The 17,654-nt window shown below is 43.8% G+C and overlaps 1 protein-coding gene across 2 annotated transcripts in view; it reads right to left on the bottom strand.

Moving 5' to 3' along the window:
• Positions 1-687: 687 nt before the first annotated feature.
• The window catches only part of SLC15A4 (solute carrier family 15 member 4), a 29,449-nt gene continuing 12,482 nt past the window's right edge, over positions 688-17,654 (bottom strand). Inside the window, exons 5-9 of one of the 2 annotated variants that reach the window (XM_066603399.1) lie at positions 16,299-16,334; positions 11,388-11,556; positions 7,917-8,072; positions 3,800-3,958; positions 688-3,063 (exon numbers count right to left, since the gene is read on the bottom strand). In XM_066603399.1, the coding sequence (XP_066459496.1) occupies positions 2,930-3,063; positions 3,800-3,958; positions 7,917-8,072; positions 11,388-11,556; positions 16,299-16,334 (654 nt within the window). In that variant the 3' untranslated portion in view covers positions 688-2,929. The remainder of the gene's footprint in view (positions 3,064-3,799; positions 3,959-7,916; positions 8,073-11,387; positions 11,557-16,298; positions 16,335-17,654) is intronic. The other variant, XM_066603400.1, reaches the window with a different exon arrangement.

Genomic DNA, 17,654 nt, shown 5'->3' on the forward strand with positions numbered 1-17,654 from the left:
CTTTAAATCACGACACTGGTGTGTTCGCTCCGATGTAAACGGTCCCCGACAGTGCAGAAAGTACAGTAAAAAGCCCAGATGTGTGCAATAGCATGACTTTTTGCACTGTGAAGGTCACGCAAACGCAAGCGTATCAACACTTATGTTTGTATGAAAAAAAGTCAATAAGGGTGGCTTCAGTTTTATATATTTTTTTTTTTTAACAAAAGCCAGAAAATATCAGGAAGGAAGAGAAGTCCTTTGAGCCAAAAGTGGATTCAAAAAGGATATGGGAAATACAGACAGACATGAAAATCTGCCACAAAAACTGAAGTTTGACGAGGAAGAGAAAAAATAAAAAAATAAAATTTACCCCTTGTACAGATGGAGTGGGTCATGGTGCTTTCTATAGCTGGAGAATATGAAGATGGGGAGGGGAGAGGACTGATCCCTGGGACACTGCTACGAACGACTGCAGATCACCACTGGTTTATACTACATGTGAACCTTGCATCCTCGTCTGACACTGCTAGCAGTGCGAGATCTAACAGACTTCGCTGCAGATTAGAAAGTCCAGATGACACCCTGAAAGGTCGGTCTTTCTCCACTACATGCGAATGGGGTTTGAACGTCTCAGGCACACGGCCTGCAGTGCAACCTGTTTCCTGTCTGAACTTCCTTTTAGAAGGGGTATTTATAGTGACAAAATACAAATGTAACAAGTACCTTTATTTTTCAGCTTTAGACAAAAACATTAAAAATGCCACTATTCCAAAAAGGCACGGTAAACATTTCAGATACGTACAAAAAGGTCTATGCAATAAAATAGCATTTATCAGTTTACATTTTGTGCAACTAGAGAACAGGGAACACAGCAGATCAACCCCAAACCCTCCTGGCTAGCACATTAGATCATAAGTGGCTCCAACTAGCCTGTAATACGTCCCCATGACCACATCTGAAGTAATGAGCAGGTTGTAAAAAATTTGACTACAAAACCATCTTTGGTTTACAATAGAAGGCGGGTGAAGTGTCAGGGGGGTCTGGGACCCAATTTTCTTAGCAAAATATTTTTTTATAGATTAAACATGCCAATTTAAGGCTATAGATACAGACTGCGGTACACCAGCATACAGCGTATGCAAGATCAGTTAACTGCATATAGTTTATGAAACTGTCAGAAGATCATGAGAAGGGACATTTGTTACAAAGGTCTATGTACCCCCAGTCTAAACTAAGTGTGCATTTAGCCAATATAACAGGTGGCCAAAAACTACAGACTGTTCACTTTTAGTTGGACTCTTTCAATAGCATGGCCATGTGGATTCACCAGCTGCCGGCTGTAAACTCCCAGAACAGCCGCAAGCACCCCTTCAATGCCTGCCTGAATGTGTCATGGAGCTCTGGAAGCCTCAGTTGGGTCAATGCATTACACAGATATATCGTGGATTGGAACAGAAACTGCAAATGATTCATTTGTGAACATCGTAAAGCAAAAAAAAAAAAAAAAAAAAAAAAAGTTATCCAGACAAACTGTAGCGGGTTGAGCAGCTTACCAAAAGTGTTTTTTCCTGGATAACCCCTGTAAAATTTTCCCTGGGATTGTGTCATGGGAGGCTGCACATTTACTGCCAGGGTTCCTCAAGATTGTAGCTAACCGCTCAAAATTCTTGCAGACTTATTGCACATGTACATATCACAGTAACTGGTAGATTCTGTAAAAGGAGTGACTTTAATACAGTTTCTTTATAGAAAGGAGTTTCCTTACAGAAAAAACAAACAAGAAAAAAAAAAGTGGTAAAAGGAGTTACCTTCTGTGACATAGTTGGCACAGAAGATATGCACCTTCATTTACATTCATAGCTACGCCAACCACTTGTTAGAACAAATACTGGATTGTACAGAGGAGAGGCTTCATGTTAGAATAGACAGTGACAGTCGGAGGTTCCATAAAGTAGGATGCTGGAGCTATGGGGGCTGCAGTGTCTTACCTTAAATCATTGGGGGGAGGGGGGGGGGGCTGGCCTGTGAGGTGACCAGGTTCTCACTTATTTTTCATCCAGATCTATAGTTAATCTTGAGAAGGGCAGAAAGCATTTTAGGAGTCTTTCCCTTTTTACGTATGGCTTTATGCTGAACAACTCTAATATTGCCATAAATCTGAAGGTAAACCAAACTTGGAGACCCCTAACCTAAACAGGAAGCACTGGTTATCTGTAGGACATGGGGAAAGGAGGGGGGGAACCTTCTAATTCCAAGAAATAGTGGAGGAGTTTATTCATTATCCATCATCATCCAAGTAACATTGATAGGTTACGATTAAATAGTACAGTTGCATCTAGTATTCTAGAATGAGCCTGCACTACCACATACAACCTATGGACCAGAGTGGCACTGTCTATAGACAAGTGGGCCTGCTTTTTCTTTTTTCCAGTCTTCTATAAAAAAAATATATATATATATAGCGGCCCATTACCAGGTAAGCACAAAAATAAAGTGTTAATAGAAGGAAACTTTTAAAAGTCCGAATGTGAACACCAATCCCATTGTGGTTAGTAGTTTTAAAAAAAAAAAAATCAACTCACCCATTTGCATCACCATTTACTTTTTTTTCATTACACTATATGAGACATGAGGTCCATGAGTAGGCCACTAAGAAATCAAAGTAGCTATGAAGGTGGCACCACAGCTCCGCTGCCAGTCCAACAACAGTGCAGCTGAGGAGTACCAACATTTTCAGTGCATCATAGAGGCCTGGATCAGTCTTGCGGGATACAAGTAGTGCAACGGAAGAGACCTTTCAAATAAAGTCCACTTAGCAAGAAGAGCACTTGAAGTTTTGTAAAGTTGCAAATGGACATTGTGATGGGATGAATTATGTAGGCACTCAGTTTAGCCACATGCCCGTACAACAAGTGCTCCAAAGTTCCACTTATTTTAGCAAATATTGCTAGAGTCTTCCATTTGTTCTACTTTGCTGGCGCTCATATTTCACAGAAATGATGAGAAAAAGCAGGAGAGTTACGGCCTGGATAGCAGCCAGTAGGAAGAAGTAATAGTTCAAGTGACACTCATTGATGTTACCTACGAAAAAAAAAAAAGTGTAAACAATAAGATGCCATCAATTAAGAACCCCTCCACACACAAAAAAGGTTATGATCCAACACATGACAAGCTTTCTTGCTCAGTCATCAGGTTAATGGCAAAGCCTTAATATTGAGACTAGGTGCATTGGGTTCCATTCATCGGGTTCCTGGGGCTGAGGCAGATGGAGTGCATTACTCAGCCAGCTCCATATACTGTGAAGAGAGCACTGATCATGTATGCACACCATCCACCAGAGTATGGGAGTGCTGGATTCCTGGCATTTGCATAGTAAGGGCTCCTGCCCGGATGGACATTTGCTGTGGGCATCCACACTATAATAAATTCTTTCTGTACACTTAAACAGAAAAAAAAGCTGGGGTTTCCGCAATCGGGAGGGAGATAAAAATCACAGCACACTCCATTTTTTCATGGATTCCGTGCGGACAGTTTCCATTAAAGAAGTCAATGGAAGCAGTCTGATCTGTGACCTTTCTGCAATCACAATGCAGAAGGGTCGTGGACTCTCGCCGTACGGATTATCTGCAGTACAGAAGAACAAACTAGCCAGGTACGCGTGGACGTCACTGCTGGAAGAGCTGGATTTCGGCTCTGCAGTGAGCAAGAGGCCCTAGTCAGACTTCTACATGTATACAGTTGTGTTTCATGACTATAGTGCCACCCTCACGTAGGCAATGAGTTACCATATGCCTAGAAGCCAGTTTTAATGACTTGCCTAGATCTGCATGACTGCTCATCCATCCAATTGAAGGCAGGGAGACCAAGGCGAGTAGGCCAGAGCCCACAAATGATCCAATACCAGAAAAGAAAAAGAAGAGTCCCATAATCGCGCTCTGCATGGATTTAGGTGCCGCCGAGTATGCAAACTCCAGCCCTGTGAAGACAGACAGACAGACATACAGAACATTAATCCTCTGTAGACCGATGAAACAACATTTAATAAGCAGATTACTCTTTAAATCACACCATTCTTCAGACACGCATCACCTGAAAATAGTAGGGATATCCCAATGATTGACTGATGTCAGAAATATCAGGTTAGGCAGCAAGCTATTAAGGCCCTGCTTATACTACTGGGGGTTGTTTCCTTGGATGGAATGAGAAGTAGTTCCTAACAGGTGTATAAGATGTAAATTAAAGACCATTTCCCTTTTACAAATCCATTTTTGATCGCAGGCAGAAAATCCTTTTCAGCGAAATTCACACCTTAAGTTTCAGTGCAGTTTCTTTCTCTACCAGTCTCCATATACCTTGCGTTGGCTTTAAGAGGAGAGTTAGCGCACATAGGGGGCATATTACCCCATTTCTGGAATATCCCCAGATCTCAATTTAGAATCACAGAAACAACTGGAGAGAACTGAGGTCTATTTAATAGATAGAAATACTCATTGCATTATAGTGCAGCGACCATTTCTATCTGCTATCTGTCCATAGAGGGGCTCGTCCTCATCACATAATTGGGCATATGAACAAAGGGTTTTAAAATTCCCGTTTGTGTCCAAGACAAGTTAATGGTGTAGTTCTACAGATACAGTAGCAAAATAAATGGTCACTCCGACATGCAGAGGAATTAAAATACCGCGCACAGTATGAAATGCTATTTAGTAGTTGTCAAATGACAGTCTAAGGCTCTTAGATGCGATATCCTAAAGCTCTAATGAAGCATGTACTAAATAATGGGCAATGACAAACGATGGCATGGAGTGCAATTACTATTGCTGACAGCAACAACTTCTCTGCTGCCAGCTTGCAGTAAGACATTTGCTATATATTCTATATTCCACATTTTGGAAAAACATTCTGAAAAAGCGGATGTTCACTTGAAGGGGGGAAAGAAAACGGAACATTTTTGGTATAATTAACATAAGGTGCTGCTGGCTGGTTTCACTTCCCTCTACATGGGAGAGGGAAAAAAAAAAAATAAAAGTTTTGCAGAAGAACATGTCACTATGAGTGCGAACAGCCACACGTGACTTCTTTCTGCACATTTATTAAGCTGTGCTGGCCAGAGCTTCTGAATTGATGTCAATAGTGTAGGATATGTAACGCAAGATACACTGCAGTACCGCTGATGTCCTGCAGCCAGCAATACAGCACAGCAAACACAGGCTTAGGTTACCAGGCTGTAGAGATGAGCGAGCATACTCGTCTGATATATATATATATATATATATATATATAGCCCTTCCCTGCAATTCATCCAGAAATGTGTAAAAAGAAAAATACATAATATATAACTAACACACACAGTTCAGCGCGGCCAGCGGCAGTCCTCCTGAACTGCTGAATGAGCTGCCTCTAATTGGTCACAGCCTGACCAGAGGCAGATTCCACTCACCCCTTTTCATGAATGGGTGTGTGACTGCTGCCTCTGATTGGCTCAGCGGCACCAATCAGATGAGAGGCAGCAGTCACACACCCATGTGTGTGAGTGGAATCTGCCTCTGATTAATTGGTCACAGCCTGACCAGAGCAGCTCATTCAGCAGGCGGGGATTTTAAATCCCCAGCTGCTGAATACTACTCACAGCTGTTCAGAGCAGTTCAGGAGGACTGCCGCTGGCTGCGCTGAACTCCGTCTGCCGGGACAAGGTAAGTATATTAAATAAAAAATATATATAAATTTTTTTTTATTTTTTACACATTTCTGGATGAATTGCAGGGAAGGGCTTATATATTTAACCCCTTCCCGACAATTCATCCCGCGATCGCCGGCAGCCCATTGCTTTCAATGGAGCCGGCTGTATTGCTGGCTCCATTGAATTTAATGGGCTAACATCGTTCTTCTCTGCCACAGCTGTAACAGCTGTGGCAGAGGAGAACGATCTTTATGCTGACAGTGCGTGTGTGTGTGTGTGTGTGTGGGGGGGGGGGGGGGGGGGTCTCACTCTTGCCACTAATGTGGCTTAATAGTGGGACCTGGGAACTTGCAGCCCAACATGTAGCCCCTCGCCTGCCCTATCCGTTTCTGTGTCGTTCCTATCACTTTCTTGAATTTCCCAGGTTTTCACAAATTAAAACCTTAGCGAGCATCGGCAATATACAAAAATGCTCGAGTCGCCCATTGACTTCAATGGGGTTCGTTACTCGAAACGAACTCTCGAGCATCACTGAAAGTTCGACTCGAGTAACGAGCACCTGAGCATTTTGGTGCTCGCTCATCTCTACCAGGCTGCCGATATGTTTTCTCCAAAGTCCTATAAAGTATAACTTACTCATAACCACCCAGTGATAGGCTAATAGCTTCTGCTAAGGAGCTCCTGCAAATGTGTGGCTTCACCTTTGAAGATTATACAAACTGTAAAACAATCTTCAAGAAGTGTTGTACAACATATGGTCTTCTAGCCTGCTTACAGTTCTGCTGGGTGCAGAGCTCACAGCCCTTCGTAGTCCAGTTCTAATAAGTCATTCAGTTTCAGCCGGCATAAAGATCACCGCCGGCTCATGGCCTTGTCGGGCAGTTTACACTGATCGTTCAGCGTTTTATAAGAATGTGACAGAACGATAAGTGCACAATTCTTGTTGGGAATCATGCAGTCTAAACAGGTTGCCCAAGTGCGAACTAGCTGGTGACTACGTCACTAGATCAGTCGCTCGGGCAAACTAGAATCTCGAGATTCTTAAAGGGCCATAATACAGGGTAATACCTCAGACAAATCTGTCCCTGCACAGCCAATGGTAGCCGGGATTACAGAAACAGCCCAACTGTTACGTGAACAGCATAGCGAGTTACGCCACTTCCAAAACTACTGGGATATGTACATCATAATTTGCTGCAGTATATCGTTTTTGCAACCCCCATTCACTTCTGTGAGGATATGTGATGGAGAGTGAATGCAGCGGTGGTTGCACATGTGCTCTATTTCACTGGGGGCTAACAGAAATTGAAGTGCAAGCACCATCTCCGGCAGTCCTATTGAAGAATGGAGCACCGCTGCACTCTCCTCCTTACTGCAGCGAGGTACAATGAGCCCACAGTGAGGAGGAGAGGGGGACAAAAGACCCCTGTTCTGAGAGGAGATTCCCCCAATCAGACTTTTCACCTATCCTACAGGTAAGTGACTATTATGGTGCAATCCCTTGGGAAATCTGCAATGGCAGTCCTGGGGCCATTCAAAAGGCCCCCAGCTGCCATGGCAACACGAAATCTTATTGTGGAGGGGCAGTGCAGGACCTCTGATCATCAAATCAGGGCATTTAAATGCTGTCAGAGTGGACGGCGGCATTTAAAGTGTTAACAGCTTATCGGAACTGTTGCGGGCAGATGTCAGCTGTAAGGAACAGCCGGCACCTGCATTGTATGGAGCAGGATTGACCTGTGATCCCCCTCCATAAAGACCCCGAGCATGCAGGACGTACATCCTGTAGCGTTAAGGAAAAGTGCACACATGCGAGTGTGGCAACTTCTGTAATTCCAACCATTGCGAGCAAAGGTTGGTTAGGGTGTGCACTTCTGGATATAGGTGCAGGTCCCAGAGGTTGGACTGCATCTAGCAGACACTTGTGGCATTCTCTGGATATGCCATAAATGTCAGAGATTGAAATATATGTTAATGCCAAGTCATGCAGTTCATGTATAGATCTTCTCTGTACTATATAACGGCTTTATACCATTACTGACATGACTAGAACAAGTGGCAGTCTGGCCAGACCCCCACCCACTTGGCTGTAACTGCCCGACATCTCATTAAGGTCCATTACAGCAAATTTATATTTTAATCAAGCGAAATGCACTGTGGTCAAAGGGAGCCATTAAATTGTTAGTTCAGAGTTTGCAGAGAGGTTTCAGCTTAGAGCATGCTGGAAAAGGACCCATAGGACAGTTTTACTTACCTGCGATACTTGCAAAGATTTCACTAAAGCCAATTAGCAGGTACTGTGGCAGCTGCCACCATATTGCGAGATTAGCAGCATAATATGTGACATTGCCAATCTTCTGGATGTATTTATCATCTTTGACGATCGTTAGTCTTTTACTCTCCAGAATTCCTGCACATAAGAAAGCAGTGACTTTAGGAACATTTTCAGCGATTACAAGGCATATTTCTCATTTTGGTCTCTTCAAACTAGCAATTCTGATACAGCGTATGTAGAAGACAGTGTATGTAGAAGAAAGATCGAGTCTACAGAGGAAGAGAGCACTGGTACAGCGTATGACTGTTAACACTAGATGGGGTCTCCTACAACCCCCCTCACATCAGATGAAAGGACCCCATATAACTATATACAGAAAGAAACATCCATTGTTAGAGTTGAACTGGAGCACCAAGACGAGCGGCCGTATACACAGATCTATGCACCTTGTGGCCATAAGCTCACGTCTCTGTTGTGTAAACAGGTAGGCTAATGGTTAAGCAATCTGTTGCGAAGACCGCCCTTCGCACTGCACTATTGTTGTGAACAGAATCAAACAGGTGGGAACTTGAAGTGCCGTGAATAAAAACTCTTTATTGTAATCTGTGCATATAAAAATCACAGGTCCAGAGGACTAGTTTCAGCTCCTCATGAGCCTTGATCACCTCTTACAAATGACATTGCTAGCCTACTTAAATAGTGAAACTGATTTAAAAACACCTGATTATTAACCCTTTGTTTCCTCTTTCAAAACACCTCTTACCCTGTTCCCTAAGGGTGGAAGTCATTTTGTTTGAAAAATCACTTAATCACAATTTTATGGATACACATAATGCACAATCTGTTAGAAAAGAATTCTAGCCCAAAACTAGAATTCTTTTCTAACAGATTGTGCATTATGTGTATCCATAAAATTGTGATTAAGTGATTTTTCAAACAAAATGACTTCCACCCTTAGGGAACAGGGTAAGAGGTGTTTTGAAAGAGGAAACAAAGGGTTAATAATCAGGTGTTTTTAAATCAGTTTCACTATTTAAGTAGGCTAGCAATGTCATTTGTAAGAGGTGATCAAGGCTCATGAGGAGCTGAAACTAGTCCTCTGGACCTGTGATTTTTATATGCACAGATTACAATAAAAGGAGTTTTTATTAACGGCACTTCAAGTTCCCACCTGTTTGATTCTGCTTTACGTATACCGTATATACCGGCGTATAAGGCGACGGGGCGTATAAGACGACCCCCCAACTGTCACCTTATACGCCGGTATACAGTGGAGAAAAAAAAAAAATTCATTACTCACCTCCCACGGCGTTCTGTCGCTCGCTCCGGCAGGCTGTCGCTCGCTCCGGCAGGCTGTCGCTCGCTCCTCGTCCCCGGCGCAGCATAGCTTTCTGAATGCGGGGCTTGAAATCCCCGCTTCCAGAAAGCTAATACACACGCCGGCAGCCATGACATCATTGAATGGCTGTGATTGGCTAAAGCACACGTGGCTTCAGCCAATCACACTATTCAATGACATCATTGAATGGCTGTGATTGGCTGAAGGCGCACGTGTTAGCAATCACAGCCATTCAATGATGTCATTGAATAGTGTGATTGGCTGAAGCCACGTGTGCTTTAGCCAATCACAGCCATTCAATGATGTCATGGCTGCCGGCGTGTGTATTAGCTTTCTGGAAGCGGGGATTTCAAGCCCCGCATTCAGAAAGCTATGCTGCGCCGGGGACGAGGAGCGAGCGACAGCCTGCCGGAGCGAGCGACATCCTGCCGGAGCGAGCGACAGAACGCCGTGGGAGGTGAGTAATAAATTTTTTTTTTTTTTTACACTTTTTTTTTTTTGTATTACCGGCGCATAAGACGACCCCCGACTGCAGAGCAGATTTTTCGGGGTTCAAAAGTCGTCTTATACGCCGGTATATACGGTAAATACCACCGGATCGAGTGGTTAATGAAGTATGAGTATACTCCTACATGTGAAATATATGCTGCAAGCTGAAGTGGATAAGACCAGGTGAGACTTTTTTTGCTGCTTTACAAATATTGTTGTGAACACTTGCAGTGGTGCCGCTCAAGAGCTAGCTGGTGTGACAAATTGTTCATTGCTGACCACCACACTGTGCCGAGGACTGCCAGCAATGATCGCCAAGTGAGGGTCCAGGGGCAGCCTGGCAATTGGGCTGATTCAGCTGCCCTTTTTTGGAGCACTGCAAAGCTTGTCTATGTGGAGTCATTGGATCACCTCTAGTATATATCAGGGGCTGCTGATGGCATGCCATTAGGTAGAGGTGCTGCAGCCTGTCACACTACCATGTCGTCAGGGTGCACCCAACGCCACTTTCTAGCAGGATAATAAGTGGCCTCACACAGCAGACACTCTGAAAGGTGTCCAAGTGATTCCTTAGCCAGCAGGATCCCCAAGTCTCAAATATGTGGGACAATGATTGAATGTTGAGGGAACACTACCCCACATCCTTAAGAACTGTAGACTATGGTCAACATTATCCCAGCACTCATTGTGGCCCCGCTACTCACTGATCCTGGTAATTGAGCCACAGGAGACATGTAACTGTTACATTTAAAATATATTGTTCAGAACGTAATTTTAAGTGTTGAGTTGTCTCATTTTGAGCATTTTGTCATGATGTGGCTTTTTCTACAAGTGTATAATAGCTCTATATATATATATCCATCCTTCTCCTTGCATACACAGTGTTGTGAATTGACCACAGCCATTTTTAATGCAGATTCATTAATTTTCTGGAGAACTTTACTTCCAAGGCCGAATGCACCCGAACAGGTCGGATTCTAGCTGCGAGATGTTGGAGCCCGAATCCAACCCTGTGCCCCGGCGGTGAGCCCCGCGTACCTGTCCGCTGGGTTTGTGTGCATTTGGCCTCTGTATTGCGGACATGCCGGCCGTCGCACATGCACAGTACAGTGTGTGACGTGGATCCCACAGCCCATGTGCATTGCTCACTGCGGATGGGCCGTGGGATGGATGGCTTCCATTGACCTCTATGGAAGCAGTGTGTGTGCGCAAGGCTCACAAGATAGAACATGCTGCAATTTTTTCCCAGCGCGTGAAAAATTGCAGTTGATTTCCGCTCATGGGCAGGTAAAAGCCATTTCACATAGCAGGTCTATAGGCAATATTTGCTGCAGGATCCGGAGGTCCAGATCCCCAAGTGTAAATATGCCCCCGTGCATTTCGCCTGAAGTCAATGAAAGCCGTGCTCCACGTGAGGAAAAAAAAAGTGCTGTGGATAAACGTCAGATTTTTTTTTTTTGCATAGAAGAATGAAGGTTTCCATAACGTGGAGCAGGTTTGTTAAAATCTCATGCATTTACCCATTACTTTATTCTGCTGTAAATTATTCTGGCCTAAGTCTGCTGCATTTGTGATCTGGGTGAACCTGCCCAAGATGAACATATGCATCCAAGATTTCTTACCTGCAGCTAGAACTGAGCAAGTTACAAAAAACATCCCAACAGCAATTCTCTTGAGCGATGAGGGCAATAGGCCCTTTCTTTTCAAGACTGGGTCCACCAGCTTATCCTTCAGTGGTATCAGGATTAATATGAGCACCGCATCAAACATGGTGAGCCATGCAGCTGGAAACTGGGATATACAATAAAGAGATAACATATATATACACACACGACAGTGAAGACATAGTAAAATGAGAGACAGGATGAAGCTTTTAAGGGGAGAGCTACAAGAAGGCGTTTAATGTACAGATGTCCAGAACTGCACTAAGAATTTGACCTGCCCTTCCATAAGGTGTAATCTGGGAAGACGGCCTTGCGTAGATTATAATCTAGCAATATCTACTTCTTACTTGGCTAGAATAAACAGACAACTTTTGCAAGCAAGATCCAAACAAGCATGCGGTTGCCATTTTTAGTTTCTGCTTCTATTGTATGTTGCAGCCATGGTTTAGGGTGGCTTCACACGAGCGTTTGTGTGTACATAGATGCGTATATAAGTGTGCAACCATATAAGTGCTAAAGCACACGTGAATGCCGGTCCGTGCATTGCCTTCAATGGAGCCGCAGCTGCTCCATTGAACACAATGGTCTGTCGGCACCCCTGAATTGTTTTTCAGGAAAGAGCTTTACATATAAGCCCTTTCCTGAAAAAAAAAAAGTGATAGAAATATAAATAAAAATCCCCACCTGCTGAATGGGCTGCCTCCGATTTGGCTGAGCACTGATCAATCAGAGGCAGCCCATTCAGCAGGCAGGGATTTTAAATCCCCACCTGCTGAATACTCACAGTAGTGCAGGAGAAGAGCTGGCTGGATGCGGCTGAGCCCCGGCAGCTGAAGAAAGGAGAGTATAGATTTTTTTTTTTTTTATATCACTTTTTTTGTTGTTTTTCTGGAAAGGGCTTATATTTAAAGCCCTTTCCTGAAAAACAGTTACAGGATGCCGGCAGCTGGATCCCCTACCGCAGCTGTGATAGGGAATTTATTCCCCGCAGAGAAAGAATTCCTTTGCTGCATCTGTCACAGATGTGGCAGGTGCAGCAGGAAATTTTTTCCTTGCGGGAATGAAGGAAACATCTGCCACATGCAGCAGAGGTGTTCATCCCTGCGGGAACATGGCAGCGCAAGTATAAGTTTTTTTTTCCCCTCACCTTTCCCCACACTAAAATTCTTGTTTTTTCCAGGGAAGAGCTTATATGTAAAGCTCTTCCCTGAAAAACACTTCAGGGGTGCCAGCAGACCATTGCCTTTAATGAAGCTGCCGGCAGCAGCCGCGGGCTCCATTGAAGAGAAAGTGTGCATTATGTATGGTGCACGCATGTCCTATCTTTACAGGCACACACCTGTAAAACACGGACATGTGAACACCCCATAGGGAATGCATGGTTTCTAATAGAAGTGTTTTTGTGCGCGCGTATGCATGCACAAAAACACGCTCGTATAAAGCCACCCTTAACGTGCACCTATATATTTCTATTGGACAGTGCTGACCGATTTTATACTTTTTTGTACAAATATAGTGAAGTTTCGGCTGCCCTCACTTGGGTGGCAAGCGTGCCACCCATTTACCCATCTGTCCCTCCTACTGGACAGATCAGCCCTCTGTTTGCACAGGACTAGTGTTCCTTTAACCCCCTAGGCCTCTTTCACATGGGTGACAAAGTCACGTGATTTTCTCGTGTTGTGACAATGCTAGAAATCGCATGCATGTGAAGCCCATGCTTTCCTATGGGTTTCTTTACATTTGCGAGGTTTTGTAGCATGCGACATTGCAAGTAAAAAAAAAAACTTGCGGGTTTCACAATATGCATGCGATTTGCGAGGTTTCGTAGCCCATGCTTCCCTATGGAGCCTTCCTCTGTTGCATCGCATGAAAATGTGGTTTTTGTGTGGTGCAACACAACTTTGACAGTAGGAAATATCAAAGTCCTAAACTAAGCCCTAGCAACAGACACAGAAACAAACACACACATGGATCTCCCCTGAAGCTCTTGGTTGAAGTCTTCTGCAAGCCCTTCTTGGATTGGAGTATCAAAATCCCCACTTCCAGGAAGGGTTGGCTGTGATTGCCTAACCCAGAGCGATCGTGAACCAATCATTGCTGGCGCTCGATGAAACAATTATTCATTCACTGAATGGCTGTGATTGGTTCATGAGCTCTGTGGCTCAGCCAATCGAGGCAGTGCTCTGTAAACCAATCACAGCTATTCAATGAATAAATAGCTGTGATTGGTTCATGAGCATCTGGCTCAGCCAATCACAGCCAGCTCTTTCTGGAGGTGGGATTGTGATCCTCCAATCCAGGAAGGGCTGGCAGAAGACCGAAGACAAGTGCGGAGGTGAAGAGAAGACCCATGCCGGATATGACAGTGCTTCTTAGGTGATGTATTATTTTTGTGAGTTTTTTCCCCCTCCTTCAGCTAGGGCCCCCCAAAAATCCTTGCAGGTAGTGCTATAAATTCACGCGACTTTGTAGCGCAACACAAAACAAAAAAAACCCTGCAGTATTGCTGCAAGAAACAGCAGCAATATTGTACAGACCGCTCATATTCTCACGGCGATATCCCAGTGTGCAAGAGCCCTTAAGGACATGCCCCATTCTGGCTATAATTGCACTGACTTTGGGGATTTTAATCTCCACTTTTCAAAAGCCATAAGACAAAAATAGCATCTTGTTATTTGTATAGCACCAACCTACTCTGCACCCCTTTGAAGTAAATTTATTAGCCCCCCCACTATGCTGGGTACTCATTTTACCGATCTCAGAAGGAAGGCTGAGTCAACCTTGAGCCGGCTACCTGAACCAAGCGAGGATTGAACTCGCAACCTTCAGGTCGTGAGTGAGAGCTTAGAACTGCATGTCTGCTGCCTTAACACTCTGCGCCCCACGAGGCTCAACTTGGCCATTTGAGGGCTTGTTTTTTTTGTGTGGCAAACTAGTTTTTATTGGTACTATTTTTGGGTAGATAGGTGTTCTCTTCCTGCCCTCAAATTAATAAATCCGTTTTTTTTTACAGCGTTATTCATACAGCATGTACACAAGTGAGTTTTTCTGCAGGCAGATAATACCCTCTTTATTTAGGTTTACACGCAACTGTTTTGGAATGTATTTATTTAAATATCATTGCATCCAAAGTCCTATAACTATTTAGCCATGGACAGAGCTCTGGGAGGGCTTTTTTTTTGCAAAATAAAATAAGGTGCAGTTTTTATTGGTACCACTTTTATGGGAGGCAAAAAAATAAAAACAGCATTTGGCCCGAGTCTGTTTTTTTATTTTAAAAAAAAAATGTAGAAACACACACACACACACACACACACACACACACACACACACACACACACACACGTCTTTTGCAGAGTCTCTAATATACTTGAACCATAAATGCTCAGATCACTAGAAGATCCCACACAGGCGTTTTTTTTTTTTTTTTTAAGCGTTTAACACTGTGCTAAATGGGGCTTCTCAGACAAGCATTAAAACGCAGCATTTTTAAATCTGTCCGTTTTTTGGGGGGCATTTCAGCATTTAAATACTGTGCGTCGCCCATGGAAGTGAATGGACAGTTTTCAGTGCTACTTAAAACACGGCACAACTTGGTACTGCGTTTTTGACAATGAATGGCTTTGATTGGTTCTTGAGCGCTGGCTCAGCCAATCAGAAATCTCTTGCTTGAGGCAGGGTTTTCAAACTCCATTATGGAAGTTCTATAGGTGCTGACAACTGCAGGGAAGCCTACAAGAACGCCGGAGAGCAGCAGGAAGGACCCGGACGGCGCCTGCTAGGTGAGCAGGCCTTCAGCCACCTCGTCTGTTTTCAGCTGTGCTCAAAAGGCATGACAATGCTGCTGAGACCGCAGTAAATGCAGTGCTTAAAAACACCTGTGTGAGGGAGGCCTAATAATGCATTGCAGGACTTCTGTACTGCAATGCCTTATCACTTACAATAGTGATCATAGGCCATGGCAGGCTGGGACACCAGTGTCTAGTGCCTGGTTGCCATGGCAACCCATCAGCCCTCTGCAATTACATGAACCCTTTACATGCTGCAATGACAGATTGCAACATGTATGAGGTTATAACAGCAGGGATCACTGTTCTCATCGATCCCCACTGTTCCATTGGGAGGCTGTTATTGGTCACAGCCAGCTCCTGCTGCGAGATGGCGCAAGCTCACTTCTGATCTCACGTTATCCACAGGACCCAAATATCATGCATCCAGGACGTAAACGTGCGTCCTGTAGCGTTAAAAGGGCTTTTGCCAATTATATTGACCATTTGCCCTTCACACTTAAGGTGCATTTACACTGCAAAGATAATCGCTCAAAAGATGGCTTTGAAGTGATCATTTTGCATAAACCACTATTTGACACTATTGCCCATTAGCACCAAGAAGCAGCTTGTGAGCTGCCAGGAGCTGTAATCAGGGAACAGACCTCCCGCTGTTTCCCGATTCCTTTCGCTTTGTTCTGCATTGGGGCTGACAGCTGAGACAAAGCAATCAGCTGTTATTAGCTCTCAGCCTGCAGTCCTGCTCATCAGCTGCTCTGCTGAATGATTGTTTCCAAGCAGAACGGATTTCAATCCTTGGGCCAAACAGTAAAAGATGGGCACATTTACATGCAGTGATTATGGCTCAAAAGATGGCTTTGAGCGATAATCGTGTCTATATGGGCCTTTACCCAATCACTTAAAAGCAGCGTTTGCAACAGGGGTTCCCTGTATAGAATATCCTCAATGTCTCAGGCACGTGCAATATTATGAGGTGGGGCATGAAAACTGGACTTAAGGGAACCTGTCACGTCTCCACAACTCCATAAACTAAGTTAGGGTGCTACTACAGGGGTGTGATGGATTTTTTTTTTTAACTCACCCGCTCTTGCATTTCAGTGCCAACATCCAGTGAAGTCTGCACAAAAAAAAACAAAAAAAAACCTGACTGTTTAACCCCTTAATGACACGGCCTATTTTGGCGTTGAGGACCAAGCGATTTTTTGGTATTTTTCCATCTCCATTTTTCAAAAGCCATAACTTTTATTTTTCCGTGGATGCGGCCATATAAGGGCTTGTTTTTTGCGTGGCGATCCGTAGTTTTTATCGGTGCCACTTTTGGGTACATAGACAATATCGTAACATTTTTTTATTTTTTTTTTTATGATAACAGGGAGAGAAAATGCATCAATTCTGCCATAGATTTTTTTCTTTTTTTACAGCGTTATTCATGCAGCATAAATGACACACTAAATTTTTTCTGCGGGTCAGTACGGTAACAACGATACCAAAATTGTTTTTTTTTAGGTTTTTACACTTTTTTGCAATAAAACCCCCTTTTTTTGGAAAAAATTTTTTCTCTATAGCTGCATTCAAAGTCCTGTAACTTTTTAATTTTTCTATGTACGGAGCTCTTTAAGGGCTTATTTTTTGTGAGACGAGCTGTAGTTTTTATTGGTACTATTTTGGGGAATGTACGGCTTTTTTGATCACTTTTATTGCATTTTTTGTGAGGCAAAATGCTAAAACTTAGCATTTTGCCTCTGTTTAGCGTTTTTTTGTACGCTTTTTGTCGCACAAAATAAAAAGCGTGTTCAACTTTTTGTACACGTCATTACGGACGCGTCAATACCCAATATGTGGGGTTTTCATTTTTTTCCCCTTTTTTATGCCATTAGAAAAAGCATAAAGGGTTTTTATATTTTTTTTTACATTTTTCTTTTTTTACGTTTTTTCTTTTCTTTTTTTTTTTTTTACACTATTCAAGTCCCTCTGAGGGACTTGCAGCACTATGCCTATGATCGCTGTCATAAGGCATGGCAGAGCTACTGTTCTGCCATGCCTTATCGTTTGTACAGCGATTATAGGCACAGGCAATACAGGACGCCAGTGTCTGGCGTCCTGTTGCCATGGTGACAGGCCGGGCTCTCGCGATGACATCGCGATAGCCGGCCGGAGACAGAGGGAGCGCGATCCCTCTGTGAACTCTTTCCCTGCCGCGATCTACTTAGATCGCGGCAGGGAAGGGGTTAACAGCGGGACGCCGGCTGTGACTGACAGCCGGTTCCCGCTGCGGGATATTGCGGGATCATATGTGATCCCGCGCTATCCCCAGGACGGGGTTAAAGTACTGTGTCTATGTAAGGGCACTCATGGGAGTCAGATTGTGTGGCACGAACTCCGAGTGACTGCACTGGATGGTGCAAAAAAAATAAATCAAACACTAAATTTATTAAAT

The sequence above is a fragment of the Eleutherodactylus coqui genome, chromosome 5, assembly GCF_035609145.1.
Source record: "Eleutherodactylus coqui strain aEleCoq1 chromosome 5, aEleCoq1.hap1, whole genome shotgun sequence".
Classification (NCBI taxonomy): domain Eukaryota; kingdom Metazoa; phylum Chordata; class Amphibia; order Anura; family Eleutherodactylidae; genus Eleutherodactylus; species Eleutherodactylus coqui.